The sequence below is a fragment of the Notechis scutatus genome, chromosome 2, assembly GCF_049901735.1.
Source record: "Notechis scutatus isolate UNSWTSFEM ecotype Mainland chromosome 2, rNotScu1.2, whole genome shotgun sequence".
Classification (NCBI taxonomy): Eukaryota; Metazoa; Chordata; class Lepidosauria; order Squamata; family Elapidae; genus Notechis; species Notechis scutatus.
Genome location: NC_142010.1, coordinates 76,532,146 through 76,557,866, shown reverse-complemented (window position 1 = coordinate 76,557,866; position 25,721 = coordinate 76,532,146). Strand labels below are relative to the sequence as shown.

Below are 25,721 nucleotides of genomic sequence, written 5' to 3'. Positions count from 1 at the left end.
TACATATGGGCTTGACCTGCAGACGTTAATAGGTGAATTGTGCTTTTCTTCTTGCTTGAAAAGCCACTTTCTGCTTTCGAGGCACAAGATCAAGCCTTTTCAGGCCAAGAAAAAGGATGCAAGGAAAAATTCTTAATGGATGAATCTCTCCTTTATCTTTTTACCCATCAATGTCCTTCTCCCATGATGACAGGAAAACCAACCTTTTTCCTGACTTTGGAGGGCTCCTGTCATCTTTTATCACTGAAGTTTGCCTTTGAAAGCAGTCAGATTCTACTCCGGCACTTTTCCGATTACTACAGGCGCAGGCAAAAGAAATGGAAAGGGGGAAGAGTTGCATAACAACCCACTCAGGACAGAGAGAGCTGCCATCATTTTTTACTTGGCAAGACCTGGTGCCTTGAAAACAGGCACAATTCTCCCAGCATTGAAAAATACTATTGCAATAAAGGAGGTTGCTGCTGCTATATAATTTCAGCCACTGTTGTTTATAAACCATGGCTCGTGGGTGTTATGTAATCCCAGCCAAGTGTGAGTCAACACATCATGGTTAAACAAACCATGGCATAATGTGCAAATCGATACACCCTCTTGCAAATTTATTTCTGTTAAGTAGAAGGGGTATGTATGTATGTATGTATGTATGTATGTATGTATGTATGTATGTATGTATGTGTATTCAGCTTTGTTCGGGTATTTTCCCACGTCATTGTAATTGTGCTTTTAAAGTTGTAGCAACGTTTCGGCAGAATCTCATCTGCCATCATCAGGCTTCTGTATTGTGTTCGTCTGTCAGTCAGACTTTTACAGTGGTTTCAGTTTTAAATTTGGGGCTAGCCTACTGCTGTGCCAGAATGGTTTTTTCTTCATCCTGATTGGTTGGGAGTTTTGGTCTGTATAATATATATATATTTCTGAGGTTTTCACGGGTATTTGTATGTGGATCTTTGGTTATTCGGGTTTTCTCCTGCATAAAATTGGAAGTATCTAGGCGACGTTTCGATGAAGTCTCATTCATCATCTTCAGGCTTGTGTCTTCAGCTTTGTGCTTCTTGGAGTAATGTTACACACCCCCAGCCAATCAGAACACAGCCAAACCACCAACCAATGAGAACACACCCCCACCCAATCAGAACACAGGCAAGCCCCCAACCAATCAAGTCACACCCCCACTAGCAGTTAAAAGGAAGAAGCAGCTACAAGCTCACATTACTCCGAGAAGCACAAAGCCGAAGACACAAGCCTGAAGGCATTCAGCTTTGTTCGGTTATTTTCCCATGTCATTATAGTTGTGCTTTTAAAGTTGTAGCAACGTTTTGGCAGAATCTCATCTGCCATCATCAGGCTTCTGTATTGTGTTCGTCTGTGAGTCAGACTTTCACAGCTGTTTCAGTTTTAAATTTGGGGCTAGCCTACTGCTGTGCCAGAATGGTTTTTTCTTCATCCTGATTGGTTGGGAGTCTTGGTCTGTGTTTATTGGTCTTGGAGTTTGCTGTGTTCTGCTTGATTCGTGTTTCTGATATCTTCTGTCTGTTTTGTGGCTTTTTTTGTGTCTTGATTGGCTGGCAACATTGTGTTTCTGTATTGGAGGCTTTTAGTGCAGCTTGGCTCCGAGTAAATGGACAGCTATCATTTATTAGGAAGCTAGGTTTCATCTGGGTGCCTAGTTGGGGTGTGTTTGAGCTGGAGGTATCAGGGGGGGTCTGTTTGTGCCCAGGTGTTTGCCTGGCTAGTGGTGTGGAGATTTTTTTGTTTGTGAGTGCAGGCTTCCAAATAATTGACAGTCTGGTGGAATCATCTCTTCTATTCATGCTTTCAGGTCTTTTTTCAATCTCTATGGCTTCTCTGATGATTCTGTGGCTGGGGTTTTCTACAGTGGCTAGGGTTTTGGTGCCATTGAAGTTGATGCTATGACCTGTGGCTTCCATGTGTTGGACTAGTGAGGAAGTGTGTTCCAACTTTTTGACTGCATTTTTGTGTTCATCCAGGCGGGTACTTATTCTTCTATTGGTCTGTCCAATGTATGTGGCGGGCATGATGCACAGGGGACTTCATATGCCTTGGTTTTCCAGGTCAATTTTATCTTTGGGGTTTCTAAGGATGGCTGCTATTTTTCTGTCTGTTTTGAAGGCAGTCTTGATGTGATGCCTGTGTAGTATCTTACTGATTTTGTCTGTAGTACCTCTTATGTAGGGCAGGACAGCTGTTCCATAGGTCTGTTCATCTTCTGGGTCTCTATTATGTCTCAGTGTGTTTTTGTGGATCAAGCCGGTGATTTTGCTTTTGTGGAAGCCGTTGGCTGTCAGTACTTTGGTCAGGGTGCATAGTTCAGTCTTAATGTGTGTCTTGTCTGCCAGGCGTTTGGTTCTAGTAATTAGTGTTTTAGCCACGGAGTTTATCTGTGCTGGGTGGTGGTGCAATTGGGCGTTGAGGTAGCGGTTGGTGTGTGTTTTCTTCTGGTATATGGTATGTCCTAGTGTGCCATCTGTTTTTTTGTAGATTAGTACATCTAGGAATGGTAGTTGTTTGTTTGTTTCCGTTTACATGGTGAACTTGATTTTGGGGTGTGTGCTGTTTAGGTGTGTTAGGAAATTGTTTAGGTTTTCTTTTCCATGGGGCCAAATCACAAATGTGTCATCGATGTATCTTAACCATAGTTTGGGTTTGTGGGTGGCATTAGCCAGGGCTCTGGATTCGAATTCTTCCATGAACAGGTTTGCAATGACGGGTGACAGTGGTGATCCCATAGGGGCTCCTTCAATCTTTGTCCTTTGTATATGAAATATGTGTTGGTTAAGCAGTGTTCTGTTAGTTCCATGAGGTGTTTAGCTGGTTGGTATTTATTTTTGATGATTTCAAGAGTTTCTTTTATCGGGACTTGAGTGAATAGTGAAACCACGTCGAAACTTACAAGCAGATCTTCTTGTTCCACGTGTAGATCTTTGATCATTTCCAGGAAGTTGTATAAGTTTTGAACATGGGAAGCTGCTGTTTCAGCATGGGGCTGTAGCTGTTTTGCTAAGTGTTTAGCTAGGTTTTGTAGTGGTGCTCCTCTGGAGCTGACTATGGGTCTGAGAGATATGCCTTCTTTGTGTATTTTTGGGAGGACGTATAGTTTGGGGCATCTGGAAGATTTTTCTCTTGGGATGATCGTCTGTTGGATCTCTTTGCTCATGTGGCTGGTTATAATTTTCTTCTTGGTTAATTTTTCCAGATATGTGGTTGGGTCCGTGTTTATGGGTTTGTATGTGGCGTCTTGGAGTAGGTCTGTCAATTTTGTTTCGTAGTCTTTTCTATTCATTACTACTGTGGCATTCCCTTTGTCTGCTGGTAGTATGATTATGCTGCTATCTTTTTTTAGGGCTTGCAGCGCTTTGAGTTCTTCTTTGTGCAAGTTGCTTTCCTAACACACCTAAACTCAAAGCGAAAACCCCAGCCACAGAATTATCAGAGAAGCCAAACACACCCCAACCAGGCACCCAGATGAAACCTAGCTTCCTAACAAATGATAGCCGTCCATTTACTCGGAGCCAAGCTGCACTAAAAGCCTCCAATACAGGAACACAATGTTGCCAGCCAATCAAGACACACAAAAAAAGCCACAAAACAGACAGAAGATATTAGAAACACCAATCAAGCAGAACACAGCAAACTCCAAGACCAATAAACACAGACCAGGACTCCCAACCAATCAGGATGAAGAAAAAAACCATTCTGGCACAGCAGTAGGCCAGCCCCAAATTTAAAACTGAAACAACTGTAAAAGTCTGACTCACAGATGAACACACTACAGAAGCCTGATGATGGCAGATGAGATTCTGCCGAAACGTTGCTACAACTTTAAAAGCACAACTATAATGATGTGGGAAAATACCCGAACAAAGCTGAATAATATATATATATATATATATATATATATATATATATATATATATATATATATATATATATATATATATATATATATATATATATGTATACAAAAGTCACATCTTTCTCTGAAATCTATCTTTTCTTTTCTCCCTTCTCCCCCCTGCCCCTCTCTCCAATGCTCTGTTTTTCTTTCATTTACCCTCCATTCATCAGTTTGCCAAGTGAGAGACCTTCTTACTAGGGATCTGAATTGCTTGCTTGAAAAGACCTTGTAAATTCCTTTGAGGAAGCATCCGCTTTGGCCAAGAGCCACATGCCAACTGAGGACTGTAGTTTGCTCCCATATTGACTAAACACCCTCCGGAAAAAGAAAGAGGTAAATCCAAGAACAGGAATGTTCATTTGGCCTTCTTTGGCCTAAAAGGGTCATTGTCCCCAAATCAGATGTGTAGAATTGAAGTAGCAGGAAAGAGCCCACCTTGCTACAAAATCCCATCTCCTGCAAAGTATGATAATATATTTCCAGATACTTCAGTAAAAGAAAGATTAGAGCCAATTAACATGATGGTTTTGCATTAAGGCTACTATCACAGGTCAGTTGAAGACCTGGATAAGTAAAAAAAAATGTTTAATGACAAAAAAGGAAGTCCATTGGGAGAGAACCTGTCAAAACTCTTCAAACCAAAGCTAATCTTTGATAAACCTGGATCTGAGCTGCAATCATTTCAGACTGCAAATTATGGCCTATTCCCTTCCTTTTATTACAAAACACTAATGTACACAGAGAGAAAGTCAATGTGTGTGGGGGTGTTTGAAAAGGAAACTGAAAAAGGAGGGGATTAATACATATGGAAGTGCACCTCAAATATATTTTTAAGAACAAAACAATTAAAGGAGAAGGAATGAGACAACACTAGCACTAAAAAGCACCGTAAAATTCTTGCTGATTATCTTTTTATGTTAATCCATCCATAAGCATGCAAATTCGAAATTAGTCCTAGGTCAGCACGGCCGAGGAGGATGGGAATTATAACTCAAAAGATCCAGGGTACAATAAGTTAGGAAAGGTTGTCAGAGAAGATGTAGTTATGCCTTCATGGGAGGAAATTAAAACTGATGAATGCACAAACAGCACCAGGTAACAATTGCCTTTGAAATATACAGTATGAGAATACTGATGTTGTATTCCCGTTATTTACCAGAAATGAAAGAAAGGTGTAACAGATGCATGCAAAATCCCTTGGAAAGAGTAGAGAGCTTTTTCTTACCTATGTTAGGATGTTTCAGAAGGCGGCAGATCCGAGCCTCTCGTTCTAGCTTCTGATGATCTGCCAGGAAAAACATTCACAAATCAGCATGGGAGAGAGAGATGCCCAATAACAAATGTGATTTTCTCCTATTATTATTATCTTGGAATTTGGAACATGCAAATTCAGTTAACAATGAAGAATATTTGAAATGGTATACTGCTCTTCACAATACAGAATCAGGAAGTGATTTGAAAGGTTAACATAGGATATAAACAACAACCATTAGAAGTGCCTACATAAAGTCATCCAGAAAAATATCTCATGGAATTAAGGGATACACCGGTTAATAGCATAGGATATCTCAAAGCTAAAAGTAGCTGCAGAAGATTATAGGTGTGGAAATCTGGGATACTGTAAGTCAGCCCTTATAGTCCTCTGTTAAGTAATTCTGGAGTTGTATACTCGGAAGCAAGTTTTTCAATGGACTTCCATGGGATTGATTGCTTAAAAGCTAAGCAAAGTCAGACATTACTTGAGCTGGAAGACTATCAAAAAAGTCCAGGGATGTAAACTCTGCTGCAAAGTTAAACAAGGAAACTTAGAAGATGTTTCCATGAAAATTGACTCATTCCATTTGCCCCAAGTCACTTATAAAGATACTTCAGCTTGTGTTAAGATGAGATAGGAGAAAGTTCACACAGCTATCAATTTTCCATTGTGCTGTAACTGTGCCTCAGTGCTTGGGGACCGAGTCTCACATCACAGCAGAGGTGACAAACATCAAAAGCTAAGCTGTGTATGAGTAAGAACATCACACTCCTTTCTTTCTTGCTCTGCTTTTTAGGTGGTTTTTGTTGTTGTTGTTAGCTTTTTAAATGTTTATTCCAACAGATGTATAGAAATAAACCATGAACTTTAATTCTTTTTTCCTCTTTAAAAAACAGTCGCATGCCTGGAAAACTTTGTGCAAATGGATCTGAAATAGCTGAAAATCCTCCACTGGTCCTATAGTGACTATCTGTTATGTGTAAGAAAAACAAAACTGTCTAAACCAATGCTTTCTATGCCAGCAACCCTGCTGGCATTTTGGGAAGCTGCTAAGATCTGGCTATTTCTGAAAACCTTTGAGAATTGGTAGGAGATTGAATTTCCATTCTGCAGGAAGTTATTAATATTATGGAGAATGATTTTCCTCACTGTAATTATCAATAATAATTTATTATTATGATTAACATGATTTGCCTGATTTGTGGTCATCCTGTTATTGTTTTTATGGTATTGTACCCTTGGAATCTTTTATTAGCATATGCAGTGTACTGTACTTATTGCAGGAAATATTTCTATAAGTATGAGACTAGCAGCAGTCCTTCCAAGGATATTGTTGAGCAATTTGTCATTTACGGCCATCAGAATACACGACATTTTATATTAAAATTGGTCTATTCAGAACATTTTAATTTAGAATTTAGTAGAGAGAATGTGCACAATGCAGAAGGAAAATAAAAAAATATGACTAAATGTAAGTATATTTAGTCCAAGTACACATTACCTAGTAAGGGGCAAAACCCTTCAACATACCATGACAAAGAGGAAGAAGGCAGTAAAGCTTTCTTTAATTCTTCTTCTTCTTCCAAAAAGTCTAAAGCAATGGGTTATATAAAAGTCTACCTAACAGAAAATTTGTAACAATTTTTTCGCAGTTTTATACATTAGTAGAGAGTTTAGCCTAGTGGTTAATGTCCAAGGATAGAAACTGAGACTGTGAGTTCTAGTTCCAGTCCCACCCAGCCAGTCACTCTTTCTCAGCTCTAGAAAAGAGGCAATGGCAGACCACTTCTGGAGAGAGAAAAACCTTGTCAAGAAAACTGCAGGGACTAATCCTGGCAGTCATCAGGATCCAACACTGATTTAAAGACAAAAGATAACAGGATTATTATTATTAAATTTTTATGCCCCCATGTCACAGTTCAAGGTGGGAGGATAAACACAATATCAGAAAAACATAAAGCCAACTTACCAGTTTACACTATTACTAGGTGGTAATAAGAAGCTGTGATTTTAAATTGTGTCTATTGCCTCTAGGATGGTTTACCAAAATGGATTCAGAGTTACCGTTGAAATACAAAGCGGCATAAAAATGAGCCATTGCGGTTGAACCTGAAGCTATTGCGGTATTAGGCTCAGCTAGATTTCACTCATATATTAAATATGTCCATATTATACTTTCTAATAAGTTATGGAACAATGTAGAAGAAATAGTTGTTTCCAAGGATCTTTCCTCCTGGTGCTCCTAACTTTACTATAGGATTTTATAATTGTCGACATTTTAATTGGTGCTTCTGTAAATTAACTCAGTAACTGGGAGGTAATTGCTGAAAGCAATTACATTTTTTTCCTACTGGATGGAAGAACTCCCACCCACCCTCTAGCCCACCCACAGCATGCCTGTATGTTGTTCTGCATACATTCAGAGGAAAAGCAGTAATAAGAGTTTCAGTGTAGCCTTGGTGGCCATCAGCTAATTGTAACATGCACAGCAGTGTTTCTGTTCCTCTACAAGTGTTTTTCTCCTTTGCTGCAAAAAGAAAAGCAATTTTAAAAACAGTGCTGGTAAAAGAAATGAATCCATAATTAGAATGGAAAACTTTTTTTCTGGAACAATTTAAATTATCCTTTTCTTTTAAGGACGTGACCTTGTGTATTTTTTTCTATTTTCATAATGATTTTAGAAGGAATAAACTCGTTCTCTTTATTAACTAGTAAAAACAAACATGGTCTGAGCAGAAAACACCACAAAAAAATGATCTTGAGGTAAACAAAGACATTTCTAAGAGGTGAATTCTAATTTTTATTCAGAATAGAAGTCTCAGACATTTTAACTTCTTAAGGATCCAGTTACTATCCAAGCTGGTCTTTCCCTCAATAACTGAGATTGGCCAGGCAATATTTGTTTAAAATATAGAAGAAGGTGAGTACAATGTAAAAGAGTAAAAATGCTAGTACCTAATTAAAAAAAACAAGATAAAACCAGCAGCAAGCCCAAAAGGATCACAGGATGTTCACTCAAATCGTGTTAGGTACAGTGTCAGTTCAGCTACTGTGGTTTATACTTTATGGCTTGATCAGCTCTTTGAGTTTATGAATTAATGGAAAATTTGGGCTGTCAGTATCAATTGTAACTTAGTAGTGTTAACACTGAGGCATCATTTTCCTCCTTCTGTTATTGACAGACAAACAAATTTTCAACTCTGCTTGAGCTCCTTGGAGTTGCATTAGCAACATCACTATAAAAAAAAAGGCATTTGTTTCTTTACATTGTATAATGTGATAGTTTGTGCATGTTTCTTTGCAATTTGTTGGCTGCTTGGCATATTCAATGCATTTCCTGGGAGCATAATATTCCTCCTTTAAATATTTATGAACGTTGCAATAGCAGACATATATATAGCTCAGTGTTTCATGTTGTGTTGTTAGTGTTCTCTAATCTACATTTTGGGGTTGCACATAATACAGTTGCACAGACTGTATTATGTAATATCACCCATGCAGGAGACAGATGAAGTGAATGTAATATATGATTTGGGCATGTCAATTGACACCAGTATTATTCCGTCATTACCTGAACAAGGATAGAAAAATAAGGCCAATGTCAGCCTCCTCAAATAGTTAGCTATTCAAGGGTGTGAGGTCCCATAGTGTGAACTACAATCTGGGGACAGTGCCAGAAAAGTGAAAAGTGAAGAAGGGTTTATCCTTTCCTCTATGTGCCTGCGCTTCAAGAGGAACATGTCTTTATGCAGTTATTTCCCACTCTAGTTTTCCACTGGGGAGGTTGCTTCCCATCACACTCCCTGCCTCCCACGGATCTCTGCAAAAATGAGAAAAATGAACCCAAACATTTGCGTCCCTAATGGGCTGTAGTGTGGCAGGTTTACTGAGGCCAAAGCAAAGCATTTACACTGGGTTTCCTGACTGAACACGATTTGTAGCTGATGCAGCTTTAATTATTTCAGAATTCCATCATCTCATGCCACTGAGTCTGACAGGCAGGTCTTTCATAATTGAACACTAACACTTTTTCCTATTTCAGTCTTTCTGCATCTCTACTTATACACCTGCTATGGAAAGCCCTAAATAATCTTCTTCAGTTCTTGGCATTTACATGACTTTTAAAGACTCATCAATGCGGCACTTTCCACCCACCCCGCTTCTATGTCTTATTCTAGACATAGAATACAGCACTTAATCTTTTCCATCTCATTCCCTTCATAATTTCCCTCCATTGGTCACTGCTTTATTTTTGCAGTTAGCATCAGCAAGACAGGTTAAGCTATATGTTTGAGCATGGTCTAGTGTGTTGAGTCAACTCAGCTAGTACAGTGTAGAAACCATTTTTATGCATGAGGTATAGTAGAAACTCAGCTTTATATATTTGCATGACCTGCCAAGCCATATTGAGGTCAATGTGCAGATTGTGGTGATGATGCAGGAATTACTATCTGGAACCAAAGGTTTTTTTTCCCCACTCACATCTAACCATGGCATGAACATGCTCCAGCCACCTCTTTTGTTCTTCCAGGTTCTCCTAACATTGGCTTCATTTCATCCCCAGCCATGCCAGAGGCAGCTTAAAATCCTGAGCTGTTCTAATGATAATGTTGAAGCAGGCCAGTAAGTCATGGTAGTTTTGGCCTGGCTGTAATGTGACACATTTCACAGATTTTTCCAAAGATCCTTCAACCAGGTGACTTCTAATGGGAAGAATCAATGCAGCATGTATTCACCAATTAGGCTAGTGCAGGCACATCTTGTCCCCTCTGATCTGATTCTAAAGAATTCTAATTTAATTCTAATTACCTAATATTTAAAAATCTAATAAAAGCCATTGTCTTCTATGGGCATTTTGTTAATCAGCTCCCTCACCCCTCTGTTGCTTCATGTTATAGCTTCCTCTCTCCTTAATATGTCAGATATTGTTCCGCGCAGCTTCTGAAATGGAGCCAATTATCAAGGCCTTAGCCTGGAATAGCATCAAACCCATGTAAAGGGAACTCAACTATCTGCTGATACCAAATGACAATCAGGCTCCTTTTTAATGCACCCAATTGCAAAATAATTGTGTGACACCAGAGCAAGTTTTGCCAGAGTATTAAACCTACTAGTCCTTGCCTTCCCAGTCTTAGGTCTCCTTAAAGGAAGAGATTGGTAGATGTTTACATTTAATGGGAGGTATAAATGAGAATGCAAATAGCTTTGAAGAAGGAATCAACAGCAATTATGAAAATGTGACCTTATCCCAGAAAAACAAGAGAAGGGGTGACTCTTTTCAATATAAGAAGAAGGAAGAGAGAATCTCTGTCAGGCTTTATATACTCTAAGAATTAATCAGACTTCCAGTCATTCTTGTGATGTCTGTTTCCTGGCATGGGCTGTCTTGAAGGGCTGACTAGAGGAGAGAGACATAGATTGAGGGAAATCTATCAATCCCTACCTTGGAGTGGCCTATAAATATGGACAACTCAGTGCGCCAAAATATTATTGGTGCCTGGATAAAGACAGCCAGTGAGGGCAGCACATTTTATGTTAGTTTTCAGCCATCTAAAAGCTTAGGGAATAACATTGTAGTCCAGTCAGGAAGAGGACACCTAGGATAAGATGGTCAGGACTGCCTGGACTTGATGTTTTAGGGAAGACTTAAGGCAATACGATAGCGCCAAGACAATACGATAGTGCCAAGTTGTGGGCATGGAACTGTCTTCTTCTCCCTCTTATAGGGATGGATCTTTTATTTTACAAGCTGACATGAGCCATTAGCGTTTGTGCTTCAGCATGGTAGGAAAACCCACCACTAATTTCTCATCACAGATAGCTCCAGGAATTGCAGAAGAGTGGAAGGTTGACATTTGATGCAGCATGAGATTTCAAGCGACCAAGGCTCAAGTTTGCATACCTCAGCCAGAGTTCTGGTTGCTGCCCGAAATCTGCATATTGTTCTTATGATGAAATTCTTCTACCATTCACATATAGATATGGATGAGGAAAGCAGCAACAAACCAGAATGTAATTCTCCCCCTCCCATTTTCTGGGAATAATACTTGGAGTTTTCTTTGTAGTTTTACCTATTTAGGAGCTATCTACAGAATTCAAAACAAATTGAACTAATGCAACTGTTCAAGAAAAGAGTGTAATTGTAAATGCAATGCTGTGCGATTTGTATCATGTCAAAGCAAGCCTCCTAGAGTTTCAAAGAGCTTTCTCCCAGTAAATGGGTACAGGTTTGTAATCTCACTAGCATTTAATTCCAATTTACTAGGTGCGTATGATTTTGCTGTATGTACAAAAGAATAAAAACAACTGAATTTTATGTTATTTATACTCATGAGTACTATGTGCTCAAAATGCAGGACCTCATGTAATTTCAAATGTGCAATCAGAAGTTTTAACAGTGTATTCATAAACAGTTGCATTTTGTTCTGTGTTGTTTCAATTCTTCTCTGTTATAACACAGCAATTTGGTCTTGTCCTCTAGAAGAACTTGAATAGGTACAAACATAGGCATCTGTTCCTAACCACAAGGACACTCAAAATAGCAGAACCTGCATGGTGATGCTACATTGCAAGCTGGCTTTTACACTTCCATGTTGATGTTGTACAGGCTTTTACCACATCTAACAGTCTTGCTGCTTCTTATTTAGAAATTATATTTTTCCGTATCATGCAGGGGTAGATTAGATGCCTATGAGTAGTGCTTTTTAAAAAAAATAAAATAATGGTAAGAAAAAAATTATGTTTCTAAAATGCTCAAGCTAGTTGTATCTGCTGCCACTGAGGAAGCAGCTTGTTGTACTGCTCATTATGTACTCCAGCACAAGGAGCAATTCTCTCACCTCATGGAGGAACAAATGTTCTTCTTTCATCTGACAAACATTTGGGAGAATGAGTAAAGAACACTGAAGAAGGATTTTGTATTGTGACACTTGAGGCAGCTGTGAACATTCTTGTAATTATGGTGGAATCACTATCTCAGGTGAACTTAGCACAACAAACTTAATCTAGACACTACCATCCACAAGTCTTTCCTCATAGAATTGGCAACTCAAAATCTTGCTGGGCCTGGCCAGGGGAAAGATTACCATCTTCAGTAACACAAAGTTGCAAGTCACTTCACCCCTTCTTCTTTTCCCACCTGGAATCCATGACTTCTTGAGCCTTCTTGAGCCAGTATTGGCAGAGTTTCACTGCATCAATGTCCCTTCTGCATTGGCTAGATTGGTTATGGACACTAAAGCCAATTGATGCTTGGGAGCATTCTGGTCATAAAACAGGATGCCAAGGCTTGGCATCAAACCTGATGCCAAGACTTGGCATCCTGTTTTATGACCATAATCAGCCATAAATCATTTGCAAGTTGGGAAGCCATGGAAGAGCAAAGCCAAATTGGAAGCTAGGGGAAAAAAAGAACATCACAGGGCTGAACACTGGCAATTCCAATGCAACATCAAAGTTACAATTTACAGGTCCAGCCAATCAAGAAATGGTTTGGGTTGAAGTTACATAGCAACACTGAGAACCCATAATAATTAGGTTAAATGCTGATATAGAGACATCTTGCTAAAGCCTAGATACTGTCTTTAGACAATGGGACAGTTCCAGTCCATATCTATTTCAGACTTCCTGTTTCTTCATTCATGATGGAAGATGACAAGAAGACAGCAAATCATCTCGTCTTCTTTTTAGGAACTTTTTTTTAAATCTAGCCTTGCTTCTTTCTGCCAGCTGTGAACTTGCTGACCACCTGACCACCAACTTCTCATCTGATGAATGACACTTTGCAATAGTATTGTAGTGGAGCACTTTGTATTTTCAACCCTTTTAATACCACTGTCTCATTTCCCTGGCCAACCAGTTGACCAATACAGGAGATCAGAAGTGACCAAATGTTGAGTTCACACAATGTTGCCTGGCCAAAGCAAGGTGCTTTGACTAACAATTAGCCTAGGTTACTTTAGGGATAGAATAACCTTTGCCTTGAATTGAATGAGTTTCTTGTGTTGCACAGTATGCCCAGAAATACCCAATTATGCATGTTATTTTAACACAGCTGCATTGCAACTATGTTTGGCTAAACAAGGTGCAGCTTTTTATTAAATACATTTAAGAAACAAAGTACTAGGCAACAGAACTAGATTCTCCATGCCCAAACTGTAGTTAAAATACTGATATTACAGCATTGGAAAGATAAATAGTGCCCCCTTTCAACTCAATGGATTGAGGACCTGCTTTATACTTGCCACCTATGAGCAGATTTTGTCACTTTTTTAAAAAAGCACTTCTGTGTTTCTTTTATTTCGTAATGTATGCCATCTATCATTAGGTTTGTGTTTTGCCCCTTTTGTTCTTTTCTGTTATTATTTTAAAAGCAATAACAAATAAAAATAATTGAAAAAAAGAGACAGATTACTGTGCATTTGTATCTTGCTAAGCCATAAAGTGGTCTGTGTGATTTTGGGCGCTGTGTGAACACAGTTCTTAATGTTCCTAAATCATGCCTTTACATGAAAAACTATGGTTAAAACAAGCCTTATTAAAATGTGTAATATGGGAATAATACTGAGTTAATTTGTAGTGTTGTCTAAGAGTTATAAAGTAAATGTGTGAAATTATCTGAACTTGATGACTTCTAGGGTTTTTCAATTATATTTTTTCAAAGTTCCTTTCTACTATATTTCCATTCCAGCTTTGGCAGCACTAAATGGGTTTATGACAATTCTCCATGGCCAACTAGCCACAGCCAACTAGCCACAGCCAACTAGCCACAGCCAACTTGCCATGGCCAACTCACTGCAGGACAACTCCCAAGGCCAACTTGCATGGGACAATTCATTGCAGGACAAGAATTACACTAATATTTAAAAAATGGTGGAATAGAATCATTAAAGGAAGGATACAAAAAAAGGGGGGGATAAAATGAAATGAGAATGACAAAAAAAAATTAAAATATTTATTTTGAATAATTAAATAGAATTGTTAAATTGCCCTGTGTTGAGATGTCCTGCAATAAGTTGGTTGTGGCGAGTTGTCCCATTCCAGCACTGAATATCACAGTGATAGTTATTATTATTATTATGGGTGGCCCATTCATACTGATGGGGTTCCAAAAGTTTTGATCTAGCATGCATGGTCCCCATGATCATTTACTAGTTACTTTATAGTGCTGCCTTAGTTGCTTAGTTGGTGGTAATACCATTCCCTTGCAACTTTGGCTTGCTATCAATCATTCTCCCATGGTTCACCCTAGGTTCCCTCTGCACATATTATCTGTCAGCAAGGAAGAAAAGCACTATACATCTGTTCAGAATAGCCAGATTGACACAGAATGGGTGCTGAGGGAAGGTTGTACTGAGCAGAAGCACTGAGAATACTCCTTCCTACCTCACCCAGCATCCTGCCACTTCTTATTTGGGCAGCTCAACAGGTGGCTAAACCTGCCATTCTAAACACCTAGGAGAATTAGGGAGAATGATCAGTGATTGTTTTAGAATTGTTTCAGAGGTTTTTAAATACAACATGCTTCAAGCATCCATTTAAACTTTCCTCAGAAAATCTCAAAAACGGGGAAAAAATCACTGTGGTCAAATTCCCCGTGAAGCTCTCAGAAAGGTCACAAATTGGGTGCTGGGAGCCACCCACATCTGCCATAGGATGTTATGAGTCATTAATGTGGCAGGAGAGAGCAAGAGGCATTCTGAGGCATTTAGGAAGCTGCTATTTTATCACTTCAGTTAAAATGAAACAGAGTGGTCATTTTATAATGTTAGTTTAGAGTCATTAAGAAAGTGGAAATGACCCCCTAAGAGAAGTAATGATAGGTCATTTAGACCAGCCCCAGCCCCCAAACTCCAGTCGGTGGATTGGCACTGGGCCGCAGCATGCCAGAAACCGGGCCACATGAACAAGTGAAGCTCCATCTGTGGGATACAGACAGCATGCGATACCACACCTCAGTCTGCAGAAAGAACTCTCTCCATGGAACCGGTCCCTGGTGCCCAAAAGGTTGGGGGCCACTGACTTGGACCACTAACTATAGAGAGTTAGTGCTGTGATAGCTGAACAAATATCTCTTTCAAAGGATTAATTTTCACTGACTTCCATCATCCCTAAGACAGTGAAAACCCAATTGGTAGTTTCACTCTTGGAATCATGCAACTTGGTGTATAGACCATCTGCTCTATTAGGCAAAAACACTAATTCTGGAAACCAAGTACACATTTTTAAATTTAATTTGACTTAATTTCTCTCTCTAGGACAATGTTTCCCAACCTTGGCAGCTTTAAGATGGTTGGACTTTAACTCCCAGAATTCCCTAGCCAGCCTTGCAACACTGCTGTAGGATTTTAGCTTTCCTTCTCCCTTTTCCTTTTGCTAAATAGACTTTTGTTCTGTATGGTGACATTTGACTGCCTTGTTTTAAAATTCATGGCTGACATCTCCATTATTTATTCCACTTCCATGACCTACAAGGTCCCTTCCAACTCTGATTATCTGTAATCTGTAATCTGTACTTCATCTTTTAATATATATTTTTTATTTTTAACATAATCATTCCATCTTCAGTTGAACAATGTTGTCTGGGTATGAATATCTTCCTTAAACAATAATCAAAATGACATACCCTTTGTTAAATTAATATTGATTCTGTAATATTTAACATAATAATATTCCACATATTAATTCTACAATATTAATATAATATTAAACATACTAGTCATAACGTTTACTTATCTCTTTTACCATTTCTTCTTTATTTTGTTTCCCTATTTCTAACTTTAATTTTTATAATTTAACCATTGGTAAAATAGATCCCATATCCTATAGTATTCAGTTTGCTTTTTCTCCTTAATTGCTATTGTTAATCTATTGATTTCTACACATTCTAATATTTTCCTAATCACATTCTCATCTATAGGTATCTCTTCACTCTTCCAATTTCCCATCGTTTATTCCATTGTTACATTATTCTCATTTGCCTGAAGGATAGTGTCTAAGATCTGGGATATTTAAGCTTTGGGAGATTCAACCAATTGCATCCGTCCCCTCTGTATTTTCCTAAAAGGGAAGGATGCTTAGAAAATCCCCAAGCAACTGGAGAGTCTAGAGCAGGGGTGTCAAACTCAAGGCCAGCAGGCCAGATCCGACCTGCGGGGTGCTTAGATCTGGCCCGCGGGGCCACCCTGTAAATAGTGAAGGATTGGCCCATGGTGCCTCTGCGTGGCCCCCCGAGCTCTGTTTTTGGCCATGACAGCCTCCTGTACCCCTCTGCCAGTGAAAAAGGAGCTGGGAAGGCCATGCACAGCCCACCCACGCTCTGTTTTTACTAGGAAGTCATTACAACTGAAAACAAAGCCTTGACGAGTGATGTCCAGTGGCTACAACCACCCTGGCCATACTACCATGGCCATGCCCACCCCAGCCCCCCAAGGTCAAGCACAACCCTGATGTGGCCCTCAATGAAATCAAGTTTGACACTCCTGGTCTAGAGGATTAGGTGAGGACCGACCAGTGCTATCAGTCTCTCAGAAATTCTTGCAGAGAAGGAAATCAGCGGAAAGAAAGAAACCTTCCTGTCTCAAGATTTGTCTCAGCTGCAACTTTCCTGAGAATTCAAGGACAAAAACCTAGCTTGATAATATATTATATTTCATATTTTCTTTGGAAGCAAACTCATTTCTGGGTCCTTGAGAAAGTGAAGCAGCAATAACTATAGTCTGAAAGCAAAATGTATTTACAGAATCCCAAAGAAACCCTTTTTTTTTTCTACAAGGAATCAAAGGTTATCCATCAGCTACTTTTGAAATCTTCCTGCATTTCCCCACCAGGTCCTCTTCCACAGAAAGCCAATTTCTAGACGAGAATTGGGTTGTGTAATAGCCTTGCTTCAGACACAAAATCTTGTGGGAGGTCTCTCATTTATAATCCTTCCATGTTTCCCTCCATTTCTGCCTTTTTTCCAACACACAGAAGGAAAGAACCTCGGGATTTATAGCATTAGAAAGTGCCCATCTGGAAGCATTTAGAGTGCTACCAAATGAAAACAAAACTTTTGACTTGGGCTGCAATAGCAATATGCAACCTGCCGATGAAGTGTCACTGCTTTGAAAAATTGCACTAGGATGTGAAAGACTTTTCAGAGTTAATATTTTATGCCAGTACATTATGCTGCCTTCCTTGTATGCAAAGGAGAAAGAAATCAGAAGAAAAACTTAAGCATTAGATAAGTAATTAATGGGGCACATTTTTGTAAACATCTGATTAGCAAGTGATCATAGCTTCTCAGTTTAGGATCTTTCAAACATAGGGAGATGGCAATTCCATGTCCTAGACAGTGTGGACAATGGCCAATGGGGAATTTTCAGAGGCAGATTTCTCATGGTTCTTGAAGTTGCCAAGCTGAGAAAGTCTGCCCTACCTCCACCCATCCACCTCATCTATCAACCACAACCTTACAACTGAACACAGCCCCCAATGTCTCCTTTTATATTCCATACCAACCCTTCTTCAGGTTTCCATAGTTTCCTCTGATCAGGAAAACATACAACATTACCGATAGTAAAACTATGGTGTAAGTTCTAAAATTGGAATAGCTGTATTAAAAAATGCATTCCTGCCAAAACAGGAACAAAATGGAAAATCACACTGCACAAATTAAAACATACATTGTGGCTTTGTCACGGGGCATCATTAACCTGTCTACTGTGGTATTCAAGGACCTCCATTGCCATCCCAACTGAGAAGAACACAGTTCTATTAACAGATGCTTCCATCCTTAAGCAGGCAAACAATGGAAACATTTTTCTCTCACACATACACACAAATGAACACGCATATTTCTCCAGTTGCCCACCCATTTTGCATCATCAAACAAAGATCCTGCATTTCTTAAACAACATTCATAGCGTAAGATCCTTGACCACTGAAAAAAAGTTGCTAGTCCCAAGCTACCTATTCTCTTGTGCGGCTCTGTGTGTTTCAAAATATCAGAACTAGATGCTGCTAGATATTACAGACCCCTCACATTCTGGATGTAAACTGTTTCAACTCCTACCTTCAAAACGACACTATAGAGCACTGCACACCAGAACAACTAGACACAAGGACAGTTTTTTCCCCAAACGCCATCACTCTGCTAAACAAATAATTCCCTCAACACTGTCAAACTATTTACTAAGTCTGCATTACTATTAATTCTCCCATCCTTCCTTTCACCTATCTTCTCCCACTTATGTAATCTTGTTGCTTGTATCCTAACAATTTTTATTGACTGTTTCCTAGTATGATCTGATTGCTTATTGTACCCTATGACTATTATTAAGTGTTGTACCTTATGACTCTTGACAAATGTATCTTTTCTTTTATGTACACTGAGAGCATATGCATCAAGACAAATTCCTTGTGTGTCCAATCACACTTGGCCAATAAAGAATTCTATTCTATTCTATTCTATTCTATTCTATTCTATTCTATTCTATTGTTCTAAAGTGGTTTACAAGGTTCAGCCATACAAAATTGCCTTCAACAAACCATACAGTAGTTAAAAACCATGGTTTATCCTGATGGTTTGGCTAAGGAATACAAGAGGTATGGCTATTTGCACATTCCATGTTCTGAGTCCAGCCATAAATCAAATTCCTGTTTTTGAAATGGTTCCATTTTGAGTTTCCTGTCTTGAGATTCTAAACTAATAGAAAATATATGTAGCTCAGGTTGAATTGTGAAGTCTGTGTCCTCTGAGCATGGTTGTTTTCCCATAAGCATTTTGTTACCCAACTAGGTAATACTTTCAGTGCTAGAAAGGAAAGGGGTTTGCTCTCTGTTTATATACAGTAGTTGGTGGGAGTGTTGTTTTCTCTTTTGTTGTTGTTTGATTAGACTGTTGTTTACTGCTTGATTGTTTGTCTGAGTAGACACTGTATATAAACAGGGAGCAAACCCTGCTTCCTTCCAGTGCCAAGATGTTACATAGTCGTTAATGAAATATCTCCAGGTAAACAACCAAGCTCAGGGAACATCAAGGACATCACAATTCTAAAATAAATTAAGTTGTTGTTGTTATTGTTGTTGCTGTGTTGTCTTTTAGCACTTTCTGAACACCTCCTGGAATTGTTACCTTTCACAAAGCATAAGAATGATAAAATAGCTTGGTTGTTTTACTTCTGAGGGCCCATGGAAGGGGTGGCAAATTGAAACCCTCTTTTGCTGACCACCTGGCTACATTTACCCCACTGAAGTAAACAAATCATACATTATTATTGAAAGTGACATGCTTGCACTCTCTTGCACTCTTATCTGGATATTCTCCCAGAATTTCTCTAATTCTGCGTTCCAGCATAGAAATAATTAGGCAATAAAAAAGTATTAACAGCTTGAGCAAAAGGTCTGATTCATACATTGATTTTGTAGCATAATTGCTACTGTGAAATTGTTCTCAGATACCTGGCCCACACACTGCATCCATTATGTAGGATGTTTTGATCATATTGGTAGCACAGATCACTCAAGTGTTTTCTATACCAATATTAAAGAATAGAGAGAGGGGGAATATGACAGTAAAAAATATCCCTATTATGCACGCTGAACATGGCCAAATGGTACAGAGAGGCATGGCATATGGGGAAGCCACCCTATTGTCCAGGCTCTATATTAAATACCGTGTTTCTCATATAATAAGGCCGGGTCTTTTTTTTTTTTTTTTTTGAGCCCTGAAAAAATGGCTAGGCCGTCTTTTTGGGGAGTGACTTAATTCCCCCCCCCTTGCATCTTCGGGCGGGCGGCGATGGCTTGGATGTTGACCTCGGCGTTGGTGGGGCACTTCGTATCGGGGTCAACGCAGGCAGCACCACATCCGGGTGTGCAACAAAAGTACTTCCTAATGGCAAGCCCCCCCACCATTCCCCCCCATGTCACATGTTTTAATATAGGCCTTAATTTTGGGGGAGGGGCTTAATTTCATTTCATGCCTATAAAACATGCTGGGACTTCCTATTGGGGGAGGCCATATTGTTGGAGAAACAGGGTAGTCCCCTTCCTTTTCCCCTCTTTTTTCCCCTTCATATGCTTCTTCTTTTCCTTGTATCAGCTCTGTCTCTAATATTATTGGGGCATTAACTACATTTTAACCACTGACATTTGCCATCAGTGACACCACCTCTTTAGAGATGAATTGATCTTGCATGAAAGGAAAATCAAAAGATACATACAGTACAGTAGTTGTAGGTATAATTATTTCCATACTGGCATGCATGCACAAGTCTACCTTGCCAAACTAGCTAACACTCTAAATTCTGATTATACCAGAACTGTGCCAAGTGAAGCTTAATTGTGATTGGCTGTGTATCAGCTCTTATTAAAAACATACATATATTACATTTTCCATATCCCTGTTGCCATAGGACTAACTTAAATTGTCTTTAAAAGTATCTGCAATTTATCACAATCCCTTAATTTTGTCATTCTGACAGTCACATGTTCTAGTATTTATTTATTTTGTTTGTTTGTTTGCCAAGCATGTATGAGAAAACAAGTATCAATATGAACATAACATATAAACATATAAGTATAAACAGCTTTGTACATAATGAGTATGAATAAATGGATAAATGGGAACAGTAGGACAGGGACGGTAGGCACACTGGTGCGCTTATGCATGCCCCCTTACAGACCACTTAGGAATGGAGTGAGGTCCACAATAGACAGTTTAAGGTTAAAGTTTTGGAGGTTTGAAGATATAGATTTATATCCTCAAACTATAGATATATAGATTTCCAGAGTTCTCTCTATATACAAAGGCACACCCAAAATACTTATTGTCCTTTGAAAACAGAAGACAATAAGTATTTATAAAAGGAGGGAGGGAGGGAGGAAAGAAGGAGGGAAGTTTTAAAAAATCTATACATTTAAAATTCCCAAGGCAAATGTGGCAGGAAATTGACAATTGACAGCAGGGCCCTATGTCCTCTGGCAGCATTTGTACTTTTCCAGGTATGGGAGGTGTGAAGTGGCAGAGCTAATCCCTCTTTATCTAAACAGAAAGAGGTGTCATGGTGAAGCCTGACAGGGCAGCAGGAAACCTCCTGGTTGGGAATACATAAAGCCAGTAAATTTCCAGATAATGTTCATTTAATTTGAAAGCAAGCCCTCAGCATTTGAAAGCAATGAACAATGAAACTATGTGGAGGAGTTTAGTTCATGAACTACCTAGCTAATGTAAACATTTCCCTCTTTTTACAAAATACTCCTTGAAGGAAGCCATGTCTGCCCTTCCTTTCCCAATTGCATGTTTTTTATATATTACTTAAATAATACAAGTGCGCGCACGCGCGCACCGCACACACCCACACACCCACACCCACACACGCCATCACCACCAGAAACTCCCTATATAAATACCTACCAGCACATTTCTTCTATGGGAGTAACTTATCCAAGATGATGCCAACTGAAGATTGAGGAATCAATCACCTGCCCGTCAATACTTGGCATGACAATTGCCAGTTATGAAGGATGAAACATTAAGCTGTTATTGAAATCTCATTCTGACTATTGTGCCTGCACCAAAGAACTGTGATCGGTTTGACATAGATAGATTAATAGATGTAAAATCAAGATATATTTTTTTGCTGCCCTTGGGGTATATTTACATGTATTCTAATATCCATTGTACCCCACAGAAAGAAAATTTGGGAGAAGAGTAATTTTCTGCCCATTATCAATGAACAAGGCATTTTTTACAACTGCATTCTACCGTCTTTTTGCAACCTATGAAGTGTGACAGGACTATGCCTGTGAGGAGTATCACTGAATGTATTTTACTTCTTGTTGAGCTGCGGTGTAACAGTCAGTGTTTTGTTGTCCAAAGCTCGTATTTTATGGGCTGGAGTGATTCAAATTAGGTATTAAAATTAAGCTTCAAATTATTTGGACCAGTCAGATACCATATAAAGTTACCAAAAATTGATCATCCAGAAATCCAGCACAAACTAATTTAATAATCCTTTCCTAACACAAATGCCTAATTAAAGGCAAAAGCATGATTAAAAACGATCCTTGTTTGGTGATCAGCAGAGGTGGACCAGTAACATGACTGTACATTTAGAATAATTACTTCAGAATGCAGCTTTATCGCTGCCATTTCCTCTTATGACTGAACCATTCTTAAGCCCTGCACGATTTTCATCTGTAGATATTGGGACGTTTTTAGACTCTTAGCTAGGAGAATATAATTATGTGAGGCTCGGCAAAGAGAGGGGAGAGGAAAAGATTAAAAAGTAACCAAAATGAGTGGAAGCATAAGGAAGAACAAAGAAATAACATAAGTCAATCAGGTCTTTCCTAAAGCTTCATGTTTCCTCTTCCTTGAATAGTACCAGCTTGTACAAACACGGCGCAGCCAAGCATTGAACCCAGAGTGTGCAACTTGTAAAGGAATCGCACCATCTGCTCTCAGGGGACATATTGTCTGCTTTCTCTGCCTTAACCTTTAAAAAACAACCACATTTCAAGAGAAAAGGATCAGGGAGAAACAGTGTATTGGAGCATCTGTGTCTACACCCGAGATGCTTCTCTTTAGTTTGCCTGTCAGTATAAGTCCAATGAACTCTGTTGCACATGGTGTCAGGAAGATGGATGGGCATCTCCTTAATCTTCAGGGTCATGGCAAGTAATTCTTTGTGAATCTAATAATTTATGGTTTCAAGTGACAGAAAGGGCAGCAGTCACCTTCCTCCTATAAAATGTAAGAGAAAGGGGCAATGGAAGCAATGCGCTATCCCTAGTGCTTCTGTCAGCAACAATGCAATGCATAGTGGCAGTGATCAATGCTTGAGATAGAGGAAGGAAATGGTGCAGAGCATTTAGATGACTACCCAGTATATCTTGTATACCATGCAAATGAACTTCCTCTTCACAAATCAAATTGGGTAGAGTCCAATAGTTCGTTGAGGAGTTGATTGCACAGATCATTTACGCTGCTTAAGTATAAATTCTGATGACATCCATTCTAAACAATTTGGGAAACTGAGTTCTGAGAATGATATGCCCTGGCTGGAGCAGGGGTTGATAGTTGGTGTAGCATTCCTGATTATGGCCAGATCCTCATTTGCCCAAATTTTCCTGCTTGTCTCTGTGATACAAACTTCCTCTTTTCCCCAGCCATAATTGAGACAGGTTTAATGCCTGTGGAGATTCTCAATCATCCTGGTCATTGTTGTCCCAGAGGTGCTTTTTCCAACTTTTGGAAATCTTGGTGGTTTTTTTTTTCTTTGAAAACATTTTGCTTCTCATCTAAGAAGCTTCTTTAGTTGGATGAACTTCTTGGATGAGAAACAAAATATTTTCAAAGGAAAAAAAAAACCCAAGAAAGTCCAGTTGGTTTTGGGAAAAAGTACCTTTGGGGGAGAGAGGTTTAAGTTATCCTTAGCTGTACCAGTGTTAAAGTAACATTTTCCTTGTTATTTTTATAGTATAGCTGCAGTCTCAAGATGTATAAAGTACTTGCACTCTGCAGCCCCTAATATTGGAGGCAAAATAAGATGTCCAAAAAGTATTAGTAGTCAGAGAGGCATTTTGGGGTTTTTGGACAGGGGTAGGATTCTACCAGTTCGCACCTATTCGCTAGAACCGGTTGTTAACCTTCTAAGCAGTTCGGAGAACCAGTTGTTAGAAGAAATTACTGGCCTAATCCTGTAAGGAAGCCAGGAAGGAAACATTCTGGTGTTGCTTACAGAAACTGCCTCTCCGTTAACCCTTATTACATTCTTGGCAGGACTAGAGTTCCTGTCTCAGGAAGGTCTCTGGAGTTTTTTCCCCTCCTTTGCTGGTACTTTGCTTGTATGGAGTGACCATTCAAAGTTACAATGGCACTGAAAAAAGTGACATGATCATTTTTCACACTTATGACTGTTGCAGCATCTCCACAGTCATGAGAGGCCAGGCGAGGAGATGCGTGCCTCAATGTGAGTGATGTTGAGTTGGCCACACCCAGCCAATAACATAACCACCAAGCCATGTCCACCTAGTCACATGACCACCAAGCCATGCCCACTACCTAAGCCACACCCACAGAACCAGTTGTTAAAAATTTGAATCCCACCCCTGTTATTGAGGTTATTCCACTCTGATCCTCAATAGCTTCTGCCAATATTCTAATACTCCTTAAAAATTGGACAGTTGTTTTAGTCATTTCTTCAGTTCTCTTCTTTTACTCATTGGTGATTGGATTTAATTTAAAGGAGACTTCCTTCAATTCATTAGAACATAGAATGATAGAGTTTACAGTTTTCTAGTCCAACTCCCTGCTCAAGAAGGAGACCCTATACCATTTCAGATAAATGGTTGTCCAGTCTCTTTTTGAAAGCCTCCTGTGATGGAACAGCCACAATTTCTGAAGGCAAGCTGTTTCATTAGTTGATTCCTCACATCAGTAGGAAATTTCTCTTCAGTTCTAGGTTGTATGGAGGCTATCATTGTGTTAGTGAATCCATGGAATTGCACCACGACACTAGACCATACAATTGTTAGTATTGTGAAGGCAAGAAGTAAAACATGTTTGGGAATAAGTGGACTACAGAACAAATGGTTCAACAATCAACAGGTAGTCATACAAAGAAAAATGGTTTGTTGGCCATTTAACATATTACACAATGCGTTCCTTGTATAACATACAGTGTAAGTTATATGTAAATAATAAAAAAATTAGAGCAAATAGATGAATTTGTATCTTGGGTGAATACATATGCATAGGAAAATGTTAAGACATAGAGATAGTGCTAGAAACATAGCTGGTATTATGCCATCTGTTGTGAGGCATGAATGCTTAGTTGAAAAAGGCAAAAGTGGCTGTTTATTAAAGCATGCTTCTGTTGTATGAAAATGAGAACTGGGTACATTGCAGTAAAAAGAAGAAATCCAGAGTGTATGAGTGCTGAGTAAATGTGGACTGAGCACAGAAATGAGTGACCAGTCTGGAAAATGATTGATGATATTATTTGGTTACATAGAAAGGGTGAGAAATGTGTGCTTGGATCAGGGGTGGGATTCTACCAGTTCACACCTATTCTCTAGAATCGGTTGTTAACATTCTAAGCAATTCGGAGAACCGGTTGTTAGAAGAAATTACTGGCCTAATCCTGTAAGGAAGGCAGGAAGGAAACATTCTGGTGTTGCTTACAGAAACTGTCTCTCCGTTAACCCTTATTACATTCTTGGCAGGACTAGACTTCCTGTCTCTGGAACTTCTCTGGAGTTTTTCCCCCCTCCTTTGCTGGTACTTTGATTGTGTGGAGTGACCATTCAAAGTTACAATGGCACTGCGCACGCATCTCCCACCCACCCCTGCATCTCACCCATGCATGTCAGATACCCAACAATCAGCTGTCGGGCGTGTGGCGTGTGGGCATGCACAGCAGACCTGCTCTGGATGAGGGCTCACATGCCAGCAGTAATGGGTCTGCATGCCACTTTCGGCATGCATGCCATAGGTTCACCATCATGGGTATAGTGTAAGTAAGGGAGATTTGTAAGAAGAGAAAGTTAGGAAAAGGTGTG

At 39.3% G+C, this 25,721-nt stretch overlaps 1 protein-coding gene across 6 annotated transcripts in view; it reads right to left on the bottom strand.

The window, feature by feature from the left end:
- The window catches only part of CAMK2A (calcium/calmodulin dependent protein kinase II alpha), a 149,903-nt gene that overhangs the window by 66,417 nt on the left and 57,765 nt on the right, over window positions 1-25,721 (bottom strand). For all 6 annotated transcript variants that reach the window (XM_026686234.2, XM_087955175.1, XM_087955177.1 and 3 more), the window contains exon 3: window positions 5,142-5,201. In XM_026686234.2, the coding sequence (XP_026542019.1) occupies window positions 5,142-5,201 (60 nt within the window). The remainder of the gene's footprint in view (window positions 1-5,141; window positions 5,202-25,721) is intronic.